The sequence below is a fragment of the Nansenia antarctica genome, assembly GCF_963989245.1.
Source record: "Nansenia antarctica genome assembly, chromosome: 4".
Taxonomy (NCBI): domain Eukaryota; kingdom Metazoa; phylum Chordata; class Actinopteri; order Argentiniformes; family Microstomatidae; genus Nansenia; species Nansenia antarctica.
Genome location: NC_137689.1, coordinates 64539456 through 64555276, shown reverse-complemented (window position 1 = coordinate 64555276; position 15821 = coordinate 64539456). Strand labels below are relative to the sequence as shown.

The window sequence follows — 15821 nt, the reverse complement described above, 5'->3', positions numbered from 1 at the left end:
TTTGTTACATGGTTGAGCCCATAAAATGTTTTGAAGTTAGATGTATTTATTTTTCCTACCATATAGATTTTTCAAAATATTTAGTGAATACATTTTCATGGGATAATTGTAGACATTTCTGCATGGAAATAAATGATGCGACTGTCCTTCATAAAGGTTTTGTGGTGTTCATTTTATTAGGCCCATGATAAATTATTTTTTATGTTTTTTTATTTAAATAAATCTGCTGAATTGTATAGAGGAATAATCATTGAATCGTTTAAAATCTTTAACTGAAATAAGCTGACAGTGCAATCAACTTTTTAATAAAGTAGATTAAAGATTTCATCGCGACACATTACTGTGGTTGTAACAGAAATTAACATATAATGAATACAATATACAAGTCTATGGAAAGTAACTTTGTACATTCTGTAAATAAACAAGATGCTGTTCAGGTATTGACAGCTCGTAGCTGGTCTTAGGCACTCACTCTTCATACATACTCCTTCTGGTCTTGAAGCCTTGAATTGCTTTTACTAATCAAACCTCTCAAAATGAATGACTGTCCTTGCATGTTGGTCATGACAAAACAAATAATAATTATGGAAAGAGTAAGTCAGCATTGCACCTCTATAAACTACAGGCATGAAGAGTCACCACATGCTGTTCATCATGATTATTGAAAGTAGGCATCTAATTAACCGCTGCACATCAATTCTTTCATACAATTTTCTTTTTTTAGAAACTATTTAATGAGATAACATAATATAGGACACAACACATGAAGTTCTGCGTTTCATCTTTTGCACCACTGTCCTCTAGGGCCTGTAGGGAGGAGGTAACGGCCCAGATGAAACCTTCTCATAAGCAGGGGGTGCATTTGGAACCTGAAACACATAAAGGCATTTGTCAGTACAACAAGTTAGTATTCTTTTCTCATAAGAGAGGTCTCAATGCTCCCTGACCCCCACCCTTTGAAATTCCAGCATGTAATCCTCTCCTCTCTTCTGGTGACATAATCTCTGCACCAGTGACTGCCTCCGCTCACATGCGATTTAGCCCTCCAGGCACTCTTAAATACCACAGAGGGCAACGAAGAGCTGCACGAGGGCCCATATGATGGTTGTGTGTATGGTCACAAGAAAGGGGAATGTCGACCCCTCCCCCACTGCCCCAGGCATCTCACCACAGGATGGTTTCCCAACTGACTGAGGGCCATCTTGTTTTCTGCTGCTGGTCCTCCCTCGGTGTACTGTCCTGAACTCCATTGCTGGGCCCCAACTCTTGGGTTCTGTGGAGAGGGTGAGGGACAGAAACAGGAACATGAGACAGGGACAGAAAACAACCCCTAGCCCAGTGATTCCAGAGCAGAAGGAACTGGATAGGTGAGGCAACACCTCTACACTGGAGGGCTGAGAAGAACCATCTCTTATATCCAATTCCTTCAGATGTACAAACAATGAAAAGAGAGGAGCACAAGATTAATGCGAGGGAGAGACACTACTTCACTGGTCTCTGAGGTGGCTTTTCTACTGCTTCCTTTTATTACGCTGCTCTGAAGTGAAATAATTGGATAGGTAAACAACAATATCCCAGGAGGCCTCCTGGGATATTGTCCTCCAGTATATTGTTTTCGCCAATTGTGTCTCAGATAAATGATAATAATAATAATAATGAAAATAAATTAGACGTAGACACTTATTGAGATGCAATCCATGACAATTCTTACCCGAATAATTTTGTACCCACTCCTCCTTCGATAATACCAGCATCCGAGGATTAGAAGGGCTGCAAGAATGACAACCAACAGAGCAATGCCCGCCGCCCTGTTACACAGAAACATTAAGAAAACAACAAACACCGTTATTTTGTTTCAAACCATTGTTGTCAGACACAAAACAAAACCTTTAAGGCCTAATATCAAGCCAATGTCCATGCAATCAATACATTCAATCGAACATTAGCATTATGATTCATTATATAAAGAAAATAGAAATTCTAGTGAAAATGTGTTTTCTTTTCTTTACTCTTCGGCTCTGACAGAGGATCCACCGCCTCTGCTGGCAAAATGTACGTTGAAGTCACCGCGAGGCATCCCTTTGAAGTATAACAATTCTACACCTGAGAAACATGAAACAGATATTACACCTTAAACTAGCATGGTGTGTTATTATAAAACATTTATTGCAAAATTCCATTAATACACTATTGTCTCATAGTTAATTTAAACATAATGCAAATGGTAATCAAACTCAATTTCAGAGCAAATTCAACATCAGATGATATTTGCATAACATTTGACCTATTATGAAACACCAAGGATATCTTTATAGCTACATGAAAAATATCTGCAAATCGTTCATTTTAAAAATGACATGATCTATAATCAAAGCTGAACTTTTGAACAAATAGCCTAACTGAATGAACCTGACCATCAATTTACAACTATTATGTAGACAGTGTTCAGTCTGTGTATATATAAGAAAAATAAATAGTATAATCTTACCTAAATTGGATAATTAGATTGTGAAGAGGAGTCCTTCTGAAAGGCTTGCAAGCGCAGTACTCAAAGTTATCACTTTTCTATGTTCAAATCTCTCCCCAAGAGAAGGGGGGGAATTCTCATGATAGTCACGGGTTCTACACTCATACTTAAAGCCATTCAACTGGACTAATTAGCGTGAAAACCCTGCAGTCCAGAACACAACTCGACCTCTTATCCACTCTTGAAACTTGTCTGCTGACTGTCTCACACAGGGTTCATTTGCCATAAGGCCTCAAAACAATCATATTGATTAATAAAGAAATAAGAAACTAGATAAAAACCAAAAATATAATTTTACATACTAATCGAGTCTAAGTTTATGTTGTATACTGATATTGTAGTTGTAGGTTCCATTAGCCAATCATATTATTATTATTACTAATAACTTTATTAGTAGTATTAACTTATTTTACTTACTTACTTTATTAGTAGTATTAAATATCTCCTACATTTACTCCTAAGGACGTGCAAGCATGTAGGGTAGGCCCTTATTTATAGATGGTAATACAAAATATTGAAAAGTAATACCAAAATATTGCATATTAACTGAGCCTAAACTAATAAACTGTAAGAAAAAATAAAGATTACGGTAGAGTGATAATGTGATAAAATGTGAGACACCTTTTAATATTTTGCGTATTTATTTTGCAGTATCAATAAATGGTCTGTAGGGAGCACAATATCACAGCCTTCGTTCAACCGCAGGATCAGGAAACCCTGACCACAAGCTTTGAATGTGAACAGACAGAACCACGTTATTCAAACCGCACAACAGCCTCGTACCTTTGCATCGGAACACTTGTTTTGTCGCTTTGTTAGAATGTTTTGAAAAATAGTAGCTATCATATCAGACAACTGTCTTTCTGCTTTAGCAGCCTAATCCACAACGCGCTCTACAAATTGGATAGTAATCAAACTTTAAAAAATAAGAGACAATACAAAGTCTGACTTGTTATTTTTTAGATTAATTGCTTATGCATAGACCATTGAAGATCGCGGACTGGATCACTTGGTGAAACGCTCCTGCCTCCTCAGTGTTTAATGTCCTCACAATCTAGAGATAACTGTCCAGTCAGATAATACCTTACGACTCCTACTTCGATTTTTTTTTCTTTTCACCACCGTCCACTTCCTCAGTGAGAAAGAAGTTTGTCCCTCTCCGTGATCCGTCGGGTGTTCGCCGAAGCGACGCTTACTGGGTGTACCAGTGGCAAAGATGGAGAGTGACACCACTATTAGGAGAATAAAAGCCTACGGGACGCCAAATAACATATCACAACAAGGGAACAATGACTCTCAGGGTCAATGTGGGACTAACGGCTGCAGTGACACCAAGAAGAAACGCGACGTGAACTTGTACCTGCTACGGGAGGGGGTCGCAGTGACACTGGTGGTTGTATTTATTTTTATGTTGTGGGGACTGGTTCATTTCTCCTTACAGCAGCTTGTCATCGGCAGATCCACTGGCGAGTTTAATGCAGTCAGGGCAAGGTGAGTCGTTAACAGTTGTATTCATGTTCTGCCTGTTTAAAGACATGTTTCTTCCAGGTTTCGCCACTACAGTTAACTAGTACAGTAGACTTATATAGCGCTTTTCTAGACACTCAAACTGACGCTTTAAAACGAACCTGCGAGCTAACCTTCCCTCTAGTTGTTTATCCCAGAGACCCACCTAGAAACCGTAGGTAGTTATCTCCCAAGACAAGGTAACCCAGTTCAGGTGTCACCAAGGTGTAACGGTTGATACTAGAGGGTGGGGCGGGTGGGGGGGAAGGAAACAGCACAACTCTTCTAAACCGTCTATTTGTTGTTGTTGTTGTTGTTGTTGTTGTTGTTGTTGTTGTTGTTGTTGTTGTTGTGGTTGTGGTTGTGGTTGTGGTTGTTGTTGTTGTGGAGTCTGTCACCAAGTGATCTGCCTGCTAGATTCGTGTTCCTGACGCTTTGGTTGCCAAATGAGTACTAGCAGGACATTTCCTAACTTTATATAAATGTTCATCATGTTTCAATTTGTTGCTATCTGTCATTGTTGGGATGGGTCTAGATGTTATTGTAGCTGTAGTTTTCTAAAACGGAAAAAGTGGAAAGGAAACAGGAAAGGCTTTTCCTAAACAGTTCTGATATGACCATGTTAGCCTACTGTTGTGTCCACAGGATCTAATGAATCAAAACATTTGACACGTCTCTCAGTAGGCCTAGCCTATAATGTGATGATAAGCATGATGATTTTAAGCACCAACATAGTTTATGATTATATATATAGGCCTATATAATGAAACCTGACTTTAGAAACTGTAATAGTGAAACAAAAGCAGAAATGGTGTGTGCAGTAACTACTGTTGATGTAAGCAGTAGGCCTACCCCTATAACCTACTTTCTATGTCTGAGGCAGGAAGCACCTGGAGCGCATCACCAGCGTGGGTCCCAGGCCCGTAGGCAGCAAGGAGAACGAGGTGCTGACTGTGGCCTACCTGCTGGAGCAGATCGAGCACATTCGGAAAGACAGCGCCTCGGGACACCACTCTGTGACTGTGGACGTCCAGAGGCCCACGGGCTCCTTCAGCATTGACTTCCTAGGGGGCTTCACCAGCTACTATGACAGGGTCAGCAACATCGCCGTCAAACTGGAGCCCAAGACCGGAGCCCAGCACTTTATGCTGGCCAACTGCCACTTTGACACCGTGGCGAACAGCCCAGGTACTTGTACAACCTGCTGTGAAAACCTGTTCATAATAACTAATTTTCTCTCTCGGCTCACTCTTAGCTGACCCTTACTTATGCACGCTTATCTTGTTCCCGTCGTTGTTTTGTAGTAATACAGGCGAACATGACAATTGTACCACTGGGGGTATTCCATCAATGTTGCTAACGGAAAATCCAGGCATATTCTGACAAGTCTCACGAGGCTTATTTCTATAAATCTCGCGAGACTTGTGAAAAATAAGCCTGGAGTTTCCTTTAGCGACTTTGATGGAATACCCCCCTGGTGGTGAAGGTTTATTTTAATTTGTAAAAGTCGGCCTCTAATGGTTGCTTTCTTCCTGAACGTTGCTATTATCAGTCTCTGTGGTGGGGGATCCAGGAGATAAGGTCATCATGCGTTTCACACACAAGGAAGGAGACCTGAGGTCTGTAGCTGTTATCTTCACTAATAGTAGTTAAATAGTCCCACTACCTCTTATCTATGACTACTGTAGGTACACTCTCATCCGTTTTGTGGATATGAATGATGTGTTCGTGAGTTAGATGTTTTTTAGATGCGCTGTCTCTGAATCTGACAGAAGATGATAGGGTTAGGGTCATCAATTAGCCTATAAAGTTGAAGATGATTTGGACAGGGATGTTCATCTGTGAGAAGGTACGCAATTGGCATAAGCAACTGAAGAAGTCAGAAGTTCGGTGTAGTAGGCCTGAAGTAGCATCAGGATGTCATAAAGGATTATAGCCTTGGACGTGGTTGGAATGCACAATCATCCCATTTTGCAAAAGCAAAAGCACATTGCTTTAGTCAGCACAGTATGGTTTTAGTTCCAACAAGCATACTGAACATACTGTTCTTCACCTGAAACTCATTCCTCAATGCCCCTGCAGAGAACTGTGCTCTGAACCTCAGAACTTGTACCTCAAGCAGGAAATTAATACCAGTGGGTAAACAAATTGGATGGGGGGCAGGAAAATATTAAACCCTGCCCCGCCGTGCCTGGTCCCACCCACCCATGGAGTATCCAGGAATTCCAAACATTCTCATTGTAAAAAGAAAAAGAAAAAAAGATCTGATGCATTGTCCTACATGATTGTGTGTGTGTGTGTGTGTGTGTGTGTGTGTGTGTGTGTGTGTGTGTGTGTGGAGGGGGGGGGGGGGGGGGGCAAGTCCCAATGATCACGTGAAGGAAGAGGCAACGGTAACCTGTCACTGTGTTTATAGCTGTGGAGAGGAAACAAAGACGAATCTGTTCACAACATTAGTGGCGGTGTGGCAGTGCGATCTCGCCCTGACCGATGTCAGCCACCATGTGTCTGGCTAGCAGCCCGCCTCACACAGTCAAATCATATGATTCTCTCTCTCCCTCTCTCTCCCTCTCCCTCCCTCTCTCTCCCTCTCCCTCCCTCTCCCTCCCTCCCCCTCTCCCCTCTACTACCTCTTTCTCATTCTCTCAGATATATAAACTGACACAGTCAGTGTCCCTCAGAGATTTTCAGATTTCTGTCATTCTTTTGATATCATATGATGTGGGTGCCGTTCATATGATGTGGGTGCTTAGTGCTAAAAGAGGAATTTGTGAGCTGGGATTATATGTTGATATCTTGGCAGTACACTACTTGCAGTAGTTATCAGCATACTCATCTGCATGTTTGTTGATCTTGGCTTGTATCGTTGCCTCAGGCAATGCCATGTTACCTACAGTACATCACCTGTGAGTTTAGCACTAGTTATTTACACTTGCCCCCCCCCCCCCGCCTTCTAGTTCTCATATAGCCTAGCCCTAGCCTAACCTAGTTTAGCCTTTAGCATAGACTTCAGAACAATAGACTTTAGTTTCCCATAAATAGCCTCCATCCATTTGTGTAAGTGTGTCCACTCTGAGTCTGCAGTGCTCCTCCTAAGCTCATAGGCATCAACAATAGCCTCTTAAAGCGTTCCTAATTCCCTCTTAGCTACTATTCTATCATCTTAGCTTCTCAATAATTGGCCCAGTTTGGCCCACCGTTGGCCTTGAGGGCTCAGGGGTGTATCATAAAATTATTCCCACATAATAGAAAACCTGTTCAACAGGAAGCCGACAGGCAGGTCTCCACTTCTTGTTTGGGGTTTTCATGTTCTGGGACACAATATTGCATTGTTCTTGTATGTTCTTTTCTTTTGGTAGTAAACCGTTATCATATTGTGTAGCATACCTAATTCCCCAAGTCAAGAACAATACGGTACACTGCATAGTTGAATAGTGAAATAACACAGCAGCTAACAGTGGAGATTTCCTGATAGCTGGGATAGTGGTTTCCAGTTTTCCTGCAGTCTTGTCAAGGCACACAGGGCCAGATAAGGGAACCGGTTAAACAACATGGTTGTACTAAGTGACTAAGTGAGTTATTTACCCTCTAATGCATTCAGCCCTCCAGTTCGGAATATCAGCAGACCATTCACTCACTAACACACTCACTCACACATTCACACACACACACACACACACACACACACACACACACACACACACACACACACACACACACACACACACACACACACACAGACACACACTCATTAGCATTTCCCAGTGTATGACCCTGTCTCACCTGTGGCCAGGTGCAAGTGACGATGCGGTCAGCTGTGCGGTCATGCTGGAGGTGCTGCACTCCCTGGCCAACCATTCCACGCCCCTGCGCCACGGGGTGGTCTTCCTCTTCAACGGGGCGGAGGAGAACGTACTGCAGGTGAGAGAAGGAGAGAGAGAGAAAGAGAGAGAGGGAGAAAGCACCCAGCACTGGGGGTGGTTCGGCCAAGAGGAAGTGGATGACAATTCACATTGTTTTAGGCTCAAGTTTCACGCTTCATGAGAGTCAGAAATTATATTTCCCCATACATAAATTATGCTTGCATAAATCATTGATATTGAGAATACACTGTCTGCACTGTCTGTTACTGTAATATCTTTATTCCCTCAGTACCACCCATTGATCTCTCTTCTCTGTCTCTCTCTCTGTCTCTCTCCCTCTCTCCCCCCCCCCCCCCCCCCCTCTCTCTCTCTCTCTCTCTCTCTCTCTCTCTCTCTCTCTCTCTCTTTCTCTCCATCAGGCGAGCCACGGCTTCATCACTCAACATCCGTGGGCCAAGCAGGTCCGAGCCTTCATCAACCTGGAGGCAGCCGGGGTGGGGGGCAAAGAGGTGGTGTTTCAGACAGGTAAGAACAGATTTATCTGTGTGTGTGTGTGTGTGTGTGTGTGTGTGTGTGAGAGAGAGAGAGAGAGAGAGAGAGGTGTGTATGTGTGTGTGTGTGTGTGTGTGTGTGTGTGAGAGAGAGAGAGGTGTGTGTGTGTGTGTGTGAGAGAGAGGTGTGTATGTGTGTGTGTGTGTGTGTGTGTGTGTGTGCATGTAGATGTGTATGTGTGTGCGCATGTGAGCAGCTGAACAAGCTGAGGGAAATGCTCAGGGGAAAGTGTTGCACAGCACCTGGATAAATGCAAATGGCGGTGTTCTAGGAAAAAAGCAATCTGTTGGAGAAACTAGCATTAACATCTTAAAACTTGTTTCGAAACTTGTTTAGCTGATTCTTCTGTTTAGAATTTGAGTTGGCGTATTGAGTTGAGGAAGTGTCCTACTTGCCCTCCAGGCCCTGAGAACCCGTGGTTGGTCCAGGCCTATGTCCATGCGGCCAAACACCCCTTCGCCTCCGTGGTAGGACAGGAAGTCTTCCAGAGCGGCGTCATCCCGTCCGACACAGACTTCCGAATCTACAGGGACTTTGGAAATATTCCAGGTACCGGGAGATCTTGAAGATCCATCCACTCTCAAACTGTGGATCATCATGTCTGCCTTTGACTGCCTTAGATTGTCTTAACTTGTCTGAACCTGGCACGTCTGTGTGTGTGTGTGTCTGTGTCTGTGTGTGTGTTTGTCTGTGTCTGTGTGTGTGTGTCTGTGTGTGTGTCTGTGTGTGTCTGTGTGTCTGTCTGTGTGTGTGTGTAGGCATTGATCTAGCCTTCATTGAGAACGGCTTCATCTACCACACCAAGTATGACACTCCTGACAGGATCCTGACAGACTCCATCCAGAGGGCAGGTGAGTTCAGAGGCCATGTGATCTGCTGTTAGAGCCACAGATGCTGCACAGATGCTTAGATAACCGCTGTCTCTCTACCCTACTTCTACCCTGTGGGACGAACACAGGGTCTGTCTCATAGCGCTGGTTCTCAGAGATGAACTGTCTGTCTGTGTGTGTGTGTGTGTGTGTGTGTGTGTCTGTATGTGTGTGTGTGTGTCTGTGTGTCTGTGTGTGTGTGTGTGTGTGTGTGTGTGCGTGTGTGTGTGTGTGTGTGCGCGTGTGTGTTTGTGCGTGCGCGCGCGTGTGTGCACGTGTGTGCACGTGTGCATGCGTGTGTGTGTGAGGGCCAGACTGGAGGTGATGTGTGTGTGAGGCTGAGAGGTACTAGTAGCCTGCTGATTGGCTGAGTCAGCACAGCTCAGCCCGGCTCAGCATTAGTGTCATGCGAGCGGGTAGTGGGTCTTGGAGGCAACAGCTCGTCGTCAAGGTGAACCCGGTCACTGCAGCAATGGAATTCAGGTGGCGAGGTGCCAGAACCAGAGTGAGCAGAAATCCTCTGTGTTCCTTCCACAAACACTTACTCCAGACTAACACTCAGTGTAGACGGTCTCAGTGTAGAGTGTTAGTCTGGAGTAAGTGTTTGTGGAAGGAACACAGAGGATTTCTGCTCACTCTGGTTACATCACCCAACCTCACGCCAGACTAACACTACACTCCCTATCACCCTCCCTCACTCCAGAGTCACTCACTCACTCTAGTGTTCTACACTTCTCATCAGCCTACATTTCTCATCAGTCTCGCTCCATGCTCCAACACCCTGCTCAGACATGCCGGCACTCGCTCTAGTAAACTTGTCGTGAGACCAGAGGAATTCCCACACTCAAACACTCACCTCAGGCAGCACCTCGCCTTGACAGCTAACTGAAGTCTGCGCGTTTAACATCACCATTCTTTATTTAATACCAACATTATCTATTGACTTAAATGTTTGTTTTAACAGCAGCAAAGTCAACGGTTGTACAAATAATTGACATAAAAAACACGAATTACATTCGTCTTTTAGTACACTGTTATTTATATAGTACATTGATACCAAATTGTGAACACATTAAGAACATTCTTTCTTTCTTTCTCATATGTCATGTCACGTTGCGTCAGACAGACAGACCTCTCCAGTGGCCACCTCTGACAAACACACATACCCTTTACAGAAGGCCCATCCCGGACGCCCCCCCCCCTTTCCTCACTGCTCCCCTAAAACCTCATCTATCAACGCTACCTACAGCTGCACCCTAGACCCTCCTCCTTAGCCAGGCATTAGGCAAGCAGTCTAGTCTAATCCCTCCCAGGTAACAGAAATATCTCCCTAAAACACTACAGGGGTAAAACAACGCCAGCAGAAGAGGCCCTTAAAGACGGCCATGAATTATTACTAGTCTGTCTGGGAGGCTATTTTTACTGCTGAGGAGTAGGAAGTGGAGCAGGAACAGAAGGTACTGTGAGAAGGTATTGGACTGTCCACCACGGTAATGAATGATCCAGGCTTGGTCTCAACAGTAACTCATCGTCATCATCTTCCTCTTCCTCGCCCTTCCTGCTGCTTCATCAGCGTCTGCTCCCAGGCTTTCGCTTAGCACTTAGCTGCCTCACACCAGACTGAGGGAGAGCATAAACACACTGTAAAACTGCAATAAAACCTCATAAATGTATAAATAAAAACTTGGTAGAGAGAGGGAATGGCATGCTCAACTCTTTCAAAACACGCCTTAGTGCTTTACAACACGCCTCAGTGCTTTAGGGTCACTGGCGCAAGTATGCGTTCAATTAGTTTAAAGTCATTCTAACACTTTTCTTTATTTGGAAACTTGAAATGTTTTTGGATCAACTCGTCAAGGGCAGTATACAGTATGTCATGTGAAATGACTTCTTCTTTTCGCAATCTGCTCTGTCATTGAATCCCAGACAGAGGGGTAGGGGTAGAGATTTAAAGAGCCAAGCACCGAGTCATGACCGAGTCCTGGGCAGCTTGGCTTTCACACAGAGAGAGGACAAGGCTGCTAAGCTCAGATGAAAGCATACCGTAGTTTTAAGGTTTAAATTCCGTGTGGCTACGGAGAGTGAAGGTATCAAACATGAGGCTGGAACAATGGCTCTTTGTGCAGCTTAACCGTTCAGAGAGTGCTACTGTTCTCATTCTTCTGGTGTTGTCAAGTGAAGGGGGAAGCTGCAGTATAGTGAGATCATTCATATCCCACAGCAGGGGAACCGGACAGTTCCACATAACTCACCCTTCACTTACAATCATATTACACAGATACAATCTTGTTATGTCATGTTTCACACACTTTTTAAATACTTAAAAAAAAAATGGTACTGTATCTCACCCTGTGTTTTTGGTTGTTCATTTATTGAAAGCTTTTTCTACAGAAGAATACACCTGAAAAAAAAAACAGCTCTAGCACTCAGACCTCATATGGTATTTGAAAATCATTGATTGAGTAATTCATTGATCGATTGCCTATCACAGTTGTAACTAATGGAATAGTCCCAGAAATAGCTAAACCTTTACCTGGCATTCCAGACAGACAGGCTCAACGTATTGATTTCAGATACTTTGCGCCCGAGGTCATGCTGGCTCTCCTGAGTAGGCGACAGCAGTCTGATCTCGTTGGGAGTTGGTCTGGCAAGCCCAGGGCTAGACCATGCATTGCATACCATGGGATCTTTAACGACAGTTTAACAGTTTAACGTCTTAACCCGAAGAACGGGTGGAACTCAACACATGTAGAGTGTCTCCTGGATGACCTTTGACCTCCTCCTCCTCCATGTGTCCTGTCAGGTGACAACATCCTGGCCGTGCTGAAGCACCTGGTCCAGTCCAAGGAGCTGGCCGACTCCTCCGAGTATCGCCACGGCAACATGGTGTTCTTCGACCTGCTGGGTGTAGTGGTGGTGGCGTACCCGGCGCGTGTGGGCACCATCCTCAACTACCTGGTCGCCATGGCAACCTTCCTCTACTTGTTCAAGAAGTGCTCCTTGCCTAGCAATGTGGGTAGGTGCCACAGACAGCTTGCACCCGTGACACTTTCACACAACACTTGCACTTTACACAGGCAGGGCATGTAAACATTATGTAAACAAATGAGTCATAGAGTGTGATGTCACTCAGAGTCAGTGTGATGTCACTCTAAATCAGTGTGATGTTACTCAGAGTCAGAGTCAGTGTGATGTCGCTCAAAGTCAGTGTGATGTTACTCAGAGTCAGTGTGATGTCACTCAGAGTCAGTGTGATGTCACTCAGAGTCAGTGTGATGTCACTCAGAGTCAGAGTCAGTGTGATGTCACTCAGAGTCAGTGTGTTGTAACTCAGTGTCAGAGTCAGTGTGATGTCACTCAGAGTCAGAGCCAGTGTCATGTCACTCAAAGTCAGTGTGATGTCACTCAGAGTCACTAGTAGTAAGGAGGACAGAGCCTCTAAGGTGGTGTGTCTGGTGTGTCTGGTGAAGAAGAGTGCTAGAGTAGAGCTAGAGTAGAGCTAGTGGAGTTGACTTATTAATCAAGGTGTACTGGGTCTTTTCCTCTGAAGTGGTGTGAAGCTGACGACTATCTTTGTGTCTGTCTTTGTGTGTGTGTGTGTGTGTGTGTGTGTGTGTGTGTGTGTGTGTGTGTGTGTGTGTGTGTGTCTGTGTGTCTGTCTGTCTGTCTGTCTGTCTGTCTGTCTGTCTGTCTGTCCGTCCGTCCGTCCGTCCGTCCGTCCGTCCGCCCGCCCGCCCATTTGCATGTATGTCCGTACGTACGTACGTCTGTCTCTGTGTGTGTATGTGTGTGTGTGCATGCGCGCGTGCGTGTCTCAGGGGGTCGTTATGTGCGGGAGCTTGCCTACGCCACGGGGGTGGTGGTGCTGAGCTGGCTGGTCATCATGCTGTCGGTGCTGATCGTGGCCATGCTGGTGTCTCTGATGGGACGCTCGATGTTCTGGTACAGCCACTTCTACTCCTCCATCGCCCTGTACGGGACCGCCGCCACTGGGAAGCTGGTGCTGGTACACACCCTGGCCAAGAACCTCTACTACGGGGTGAGTGGGCACAGACATGCATACACACACACACAGACATGCATGCAAGCAAGCACACACACACACACACACACACACACACACACACACACACAAATGCACGCACATATGTTGCAGCTATATTGCCGTATCCATGGTAGCATACAGTACCAAATCGGTTGAAGCCAGGTTGTATTGCCCCTGCATTCTCTTGTAAGCAGTCTGCCTGTGTGGATATTGAAACAGAGCCACTGTCTGGAATATGAGTATGCTGATAAGCAGAATTCTCCTTTACCAGCCCAGGAACTTCAAAGAATTCCCTATTTCTTTTCTTCTCTGAACTCAATTTCAGAGGGCCGCAGCACTTTCATTTTGGAAAGGAAAGTAGAAAAGGTTGTGAGGCGGTTTTCTTGCCCTGAGGTTTGCTAGCTTGTGTAAAAGGATCCAGGCATCTCTGTGTCGGCGGTGTGAACAGTCGGCATGATGAGTCAGAGGCCCGCCCCCCTGGCACAGGCTCCATGTGCAGCAGAGTTGAGTAATCAATCAGTTCCTCCTCCACTGTACAGCGGCGCTGCTTACACAATCCTGCTCCCGCGCTGGGCCCATCACACTGAGTGAGTGAGTGAGTGAGTGTGTGTGTGTGTGTGTGTGTGTGTGCGTGTGCGTGTGCGTGTGCGTGTGTGTGTGTGCGTGTGTGTACGTGTGTGTGTGTGTGTCAGATCTGAATCAGAATCACATTTTTGTTATTTTATTAGATTTTATTAGATACTTACTGTGCAAGTACACAAGAGTAATAATCTTTGGCTTTGGTTCCTCAACATTGACATTGCAGCATTCAGATACAGAAACACAATAATAACACAATAATAATAAGTAACGTAAGTAAGTAAAAAAAGTAACCCTACATTGATAAAGTAATAAAGTGATGGATTTTACAGTGGCTTCAATAGTGCAGAAATGCTGTGCAGAGTACAGTGATATTAAATGCAATATAATACAATACAGTACAGTAGTAAATTATTAGAATTGTATACAGGTAATCCAGTAGTGTGCAGTAGTTATAAAACTGTACTATGTAAAAATGTTTCCATTGAGGGTACATATAAAAATAAATATAGAATATAATAACAAAATATAAGACACAAAAAATAAATTCAAATGACATGAAAATGATCGGATTATATACATATCACTATTACTAATACTAGTGTGTGTGTCTGTGTGTGCTTTCAACTTTCAACTCAACAACTCAACTTTCAACTCAACAAGTTTGCACAATAAAGACTCGCCCTTGTGCTGCTTCTGTTTCGGAGCCCTTTGTCCACGCTCTGAGAGCCCAGAGCACCCTTCTGAATTCTGCTCACGTTGGAGGAGTGTTGCAGTGAAGGGACTTGTCTCCCCTCAGCACATGGTGTTCTATTGTTGTGGAGATTTGATGACGCCCTATAGCCATATAAACTGTATAGACAAAGGTGTGTTTGATACCATTCCTCATTCAATCCCGTGCATTACAATGAACCCCATCCTGGATGTCTACCTCCAGCAGCCTCCCCTGGTGGTGCCAGCCCCAGTGCCCGGTGGTGGGAACTATTGGCCTGTAACACTTTATTACGAACACCTGTACACCTTCTCATTCATGCAATTATCTAATCAGCCAATCGTGTGACAGGCAGCAGAGCAATGGAAACAATCCTGCAGATACAGGCCAGCAGCTTCAGGTAATGTTCACATCGACCATCAGAATGGGGAACACTTTTTGATCTCAGTGATTTTGACCGTGGCATGATTGTTGGTGCCAGACAGTTTGAGTATTTCTAAAACTGCTGATTTCTGGGATTTTTCACACACAACAGTCTCTAGAGTTTACTCTAGAATGGTACAATGACGAAAAAGACTCGAGCTGAGAGAAAGGCTCTCAGATAACTCAGATAACCACTCTGTACAATTGTGGTGAGCAGAAAAGCATCTCAGAATTCACAACCTGTCGAACCTTGAGGCGGATGGGCTACAGCAGCAGAAGGCCACGTCAGGTTCCAATACTGTCAGCCAGGAACAGAAAGCTGAGGCTGCAGTGGGCACAGGTTCACCAAAACTGGACAGTTGAAGACTGGAAAAACTGGCCTGGTCTGATGAATCTCAATTTCTGCTGAGGCATGAAACCATGGACCCAGCCTGCCTTGTGTAAACAGTCCAAGCTGGTGGAGGTGGTGTAATGGTGTGGGGAATGTTTTGTTGGCACACTTTGGGCCTGTTAATACCAATCAATCATCGTTTGAATGCCACAGCCTATTTGAGTATTGTTGCGGACCAACCCTTCATGGCCACAACTTACCCATCTTCTAATGCTACTTCCAGCATGATAATGTCACAAGGCAAAAGTCATCTCAAACTGGTTTCATGAACATGACAGTGAGTTCAGTGTTCTTCAGTGGCCTTCCCAGTCACCGGTTCTGAATCCAATAGAACACCTTTGGGATGTGGCAGAG

The 15821-nt window shown here is 44.5% G+C and overlaps 2 protein-coding genes across 2 annotated transcripts in view; one reads left to right on the top strand and one right to left on the bottom strand.

The window, feature by feature from the left end:
- Positions 1-768: 768 nt before the first annotated feature.
- On the bottom strand, positions 769-2077 carry mlana (melan-A; the record flags this gene model as incomplete). The annotated part of the gene is made up of 4 exons (XM_080527888.1): positions 769-869; positions 1169-1273; positions 1712-1808; positions 2010-2077. 4 exons carry the CDS (start codon positions 2075-2077, stop codon positions 801-803), a joined length of 339 nt encoding a protein of 112 aa, XP_080384014.1. The 3' UTR covers positions 769-800.
- Positions 2078-3609: 1532 nt separating this feature from the next.
- ermp1 (endoplasmic reticulum metallopeptidase 1) overlaps positions 3610-15821 on the top strand; it is a 20912-nt gene continuing 8700 nt past the window's right edge. Inside the window, exons 1-8 of the mRNA XM_080527882.1 lie at positions 3610-4018; positions 4917-5221; positions 7827-7954; positions 8316-8421; positions 8851-8997; positions 9207-9299; positions 12121-12333; positions 13136-13356. Coding sequence (XP_080384008.1) covers positions 3744-4018; positions 4917-5221; positions 7827-7954; positions 8316-8421; positions 8851-8997; positions 9207-9299; positions 12121-12333; positions 13136-13356 — 1488 coding nt within the window. The 5' untranslated portion in view covers positions 3610-3743. The remainder of the gene's footprint in view (positions 4019-4916; positions 5222-7826; positions 7955-8315; positions 8422-8850; positions 8998-9206; positions 9300-12120; positions 12334-13135; positions 13357-15821) is intronic.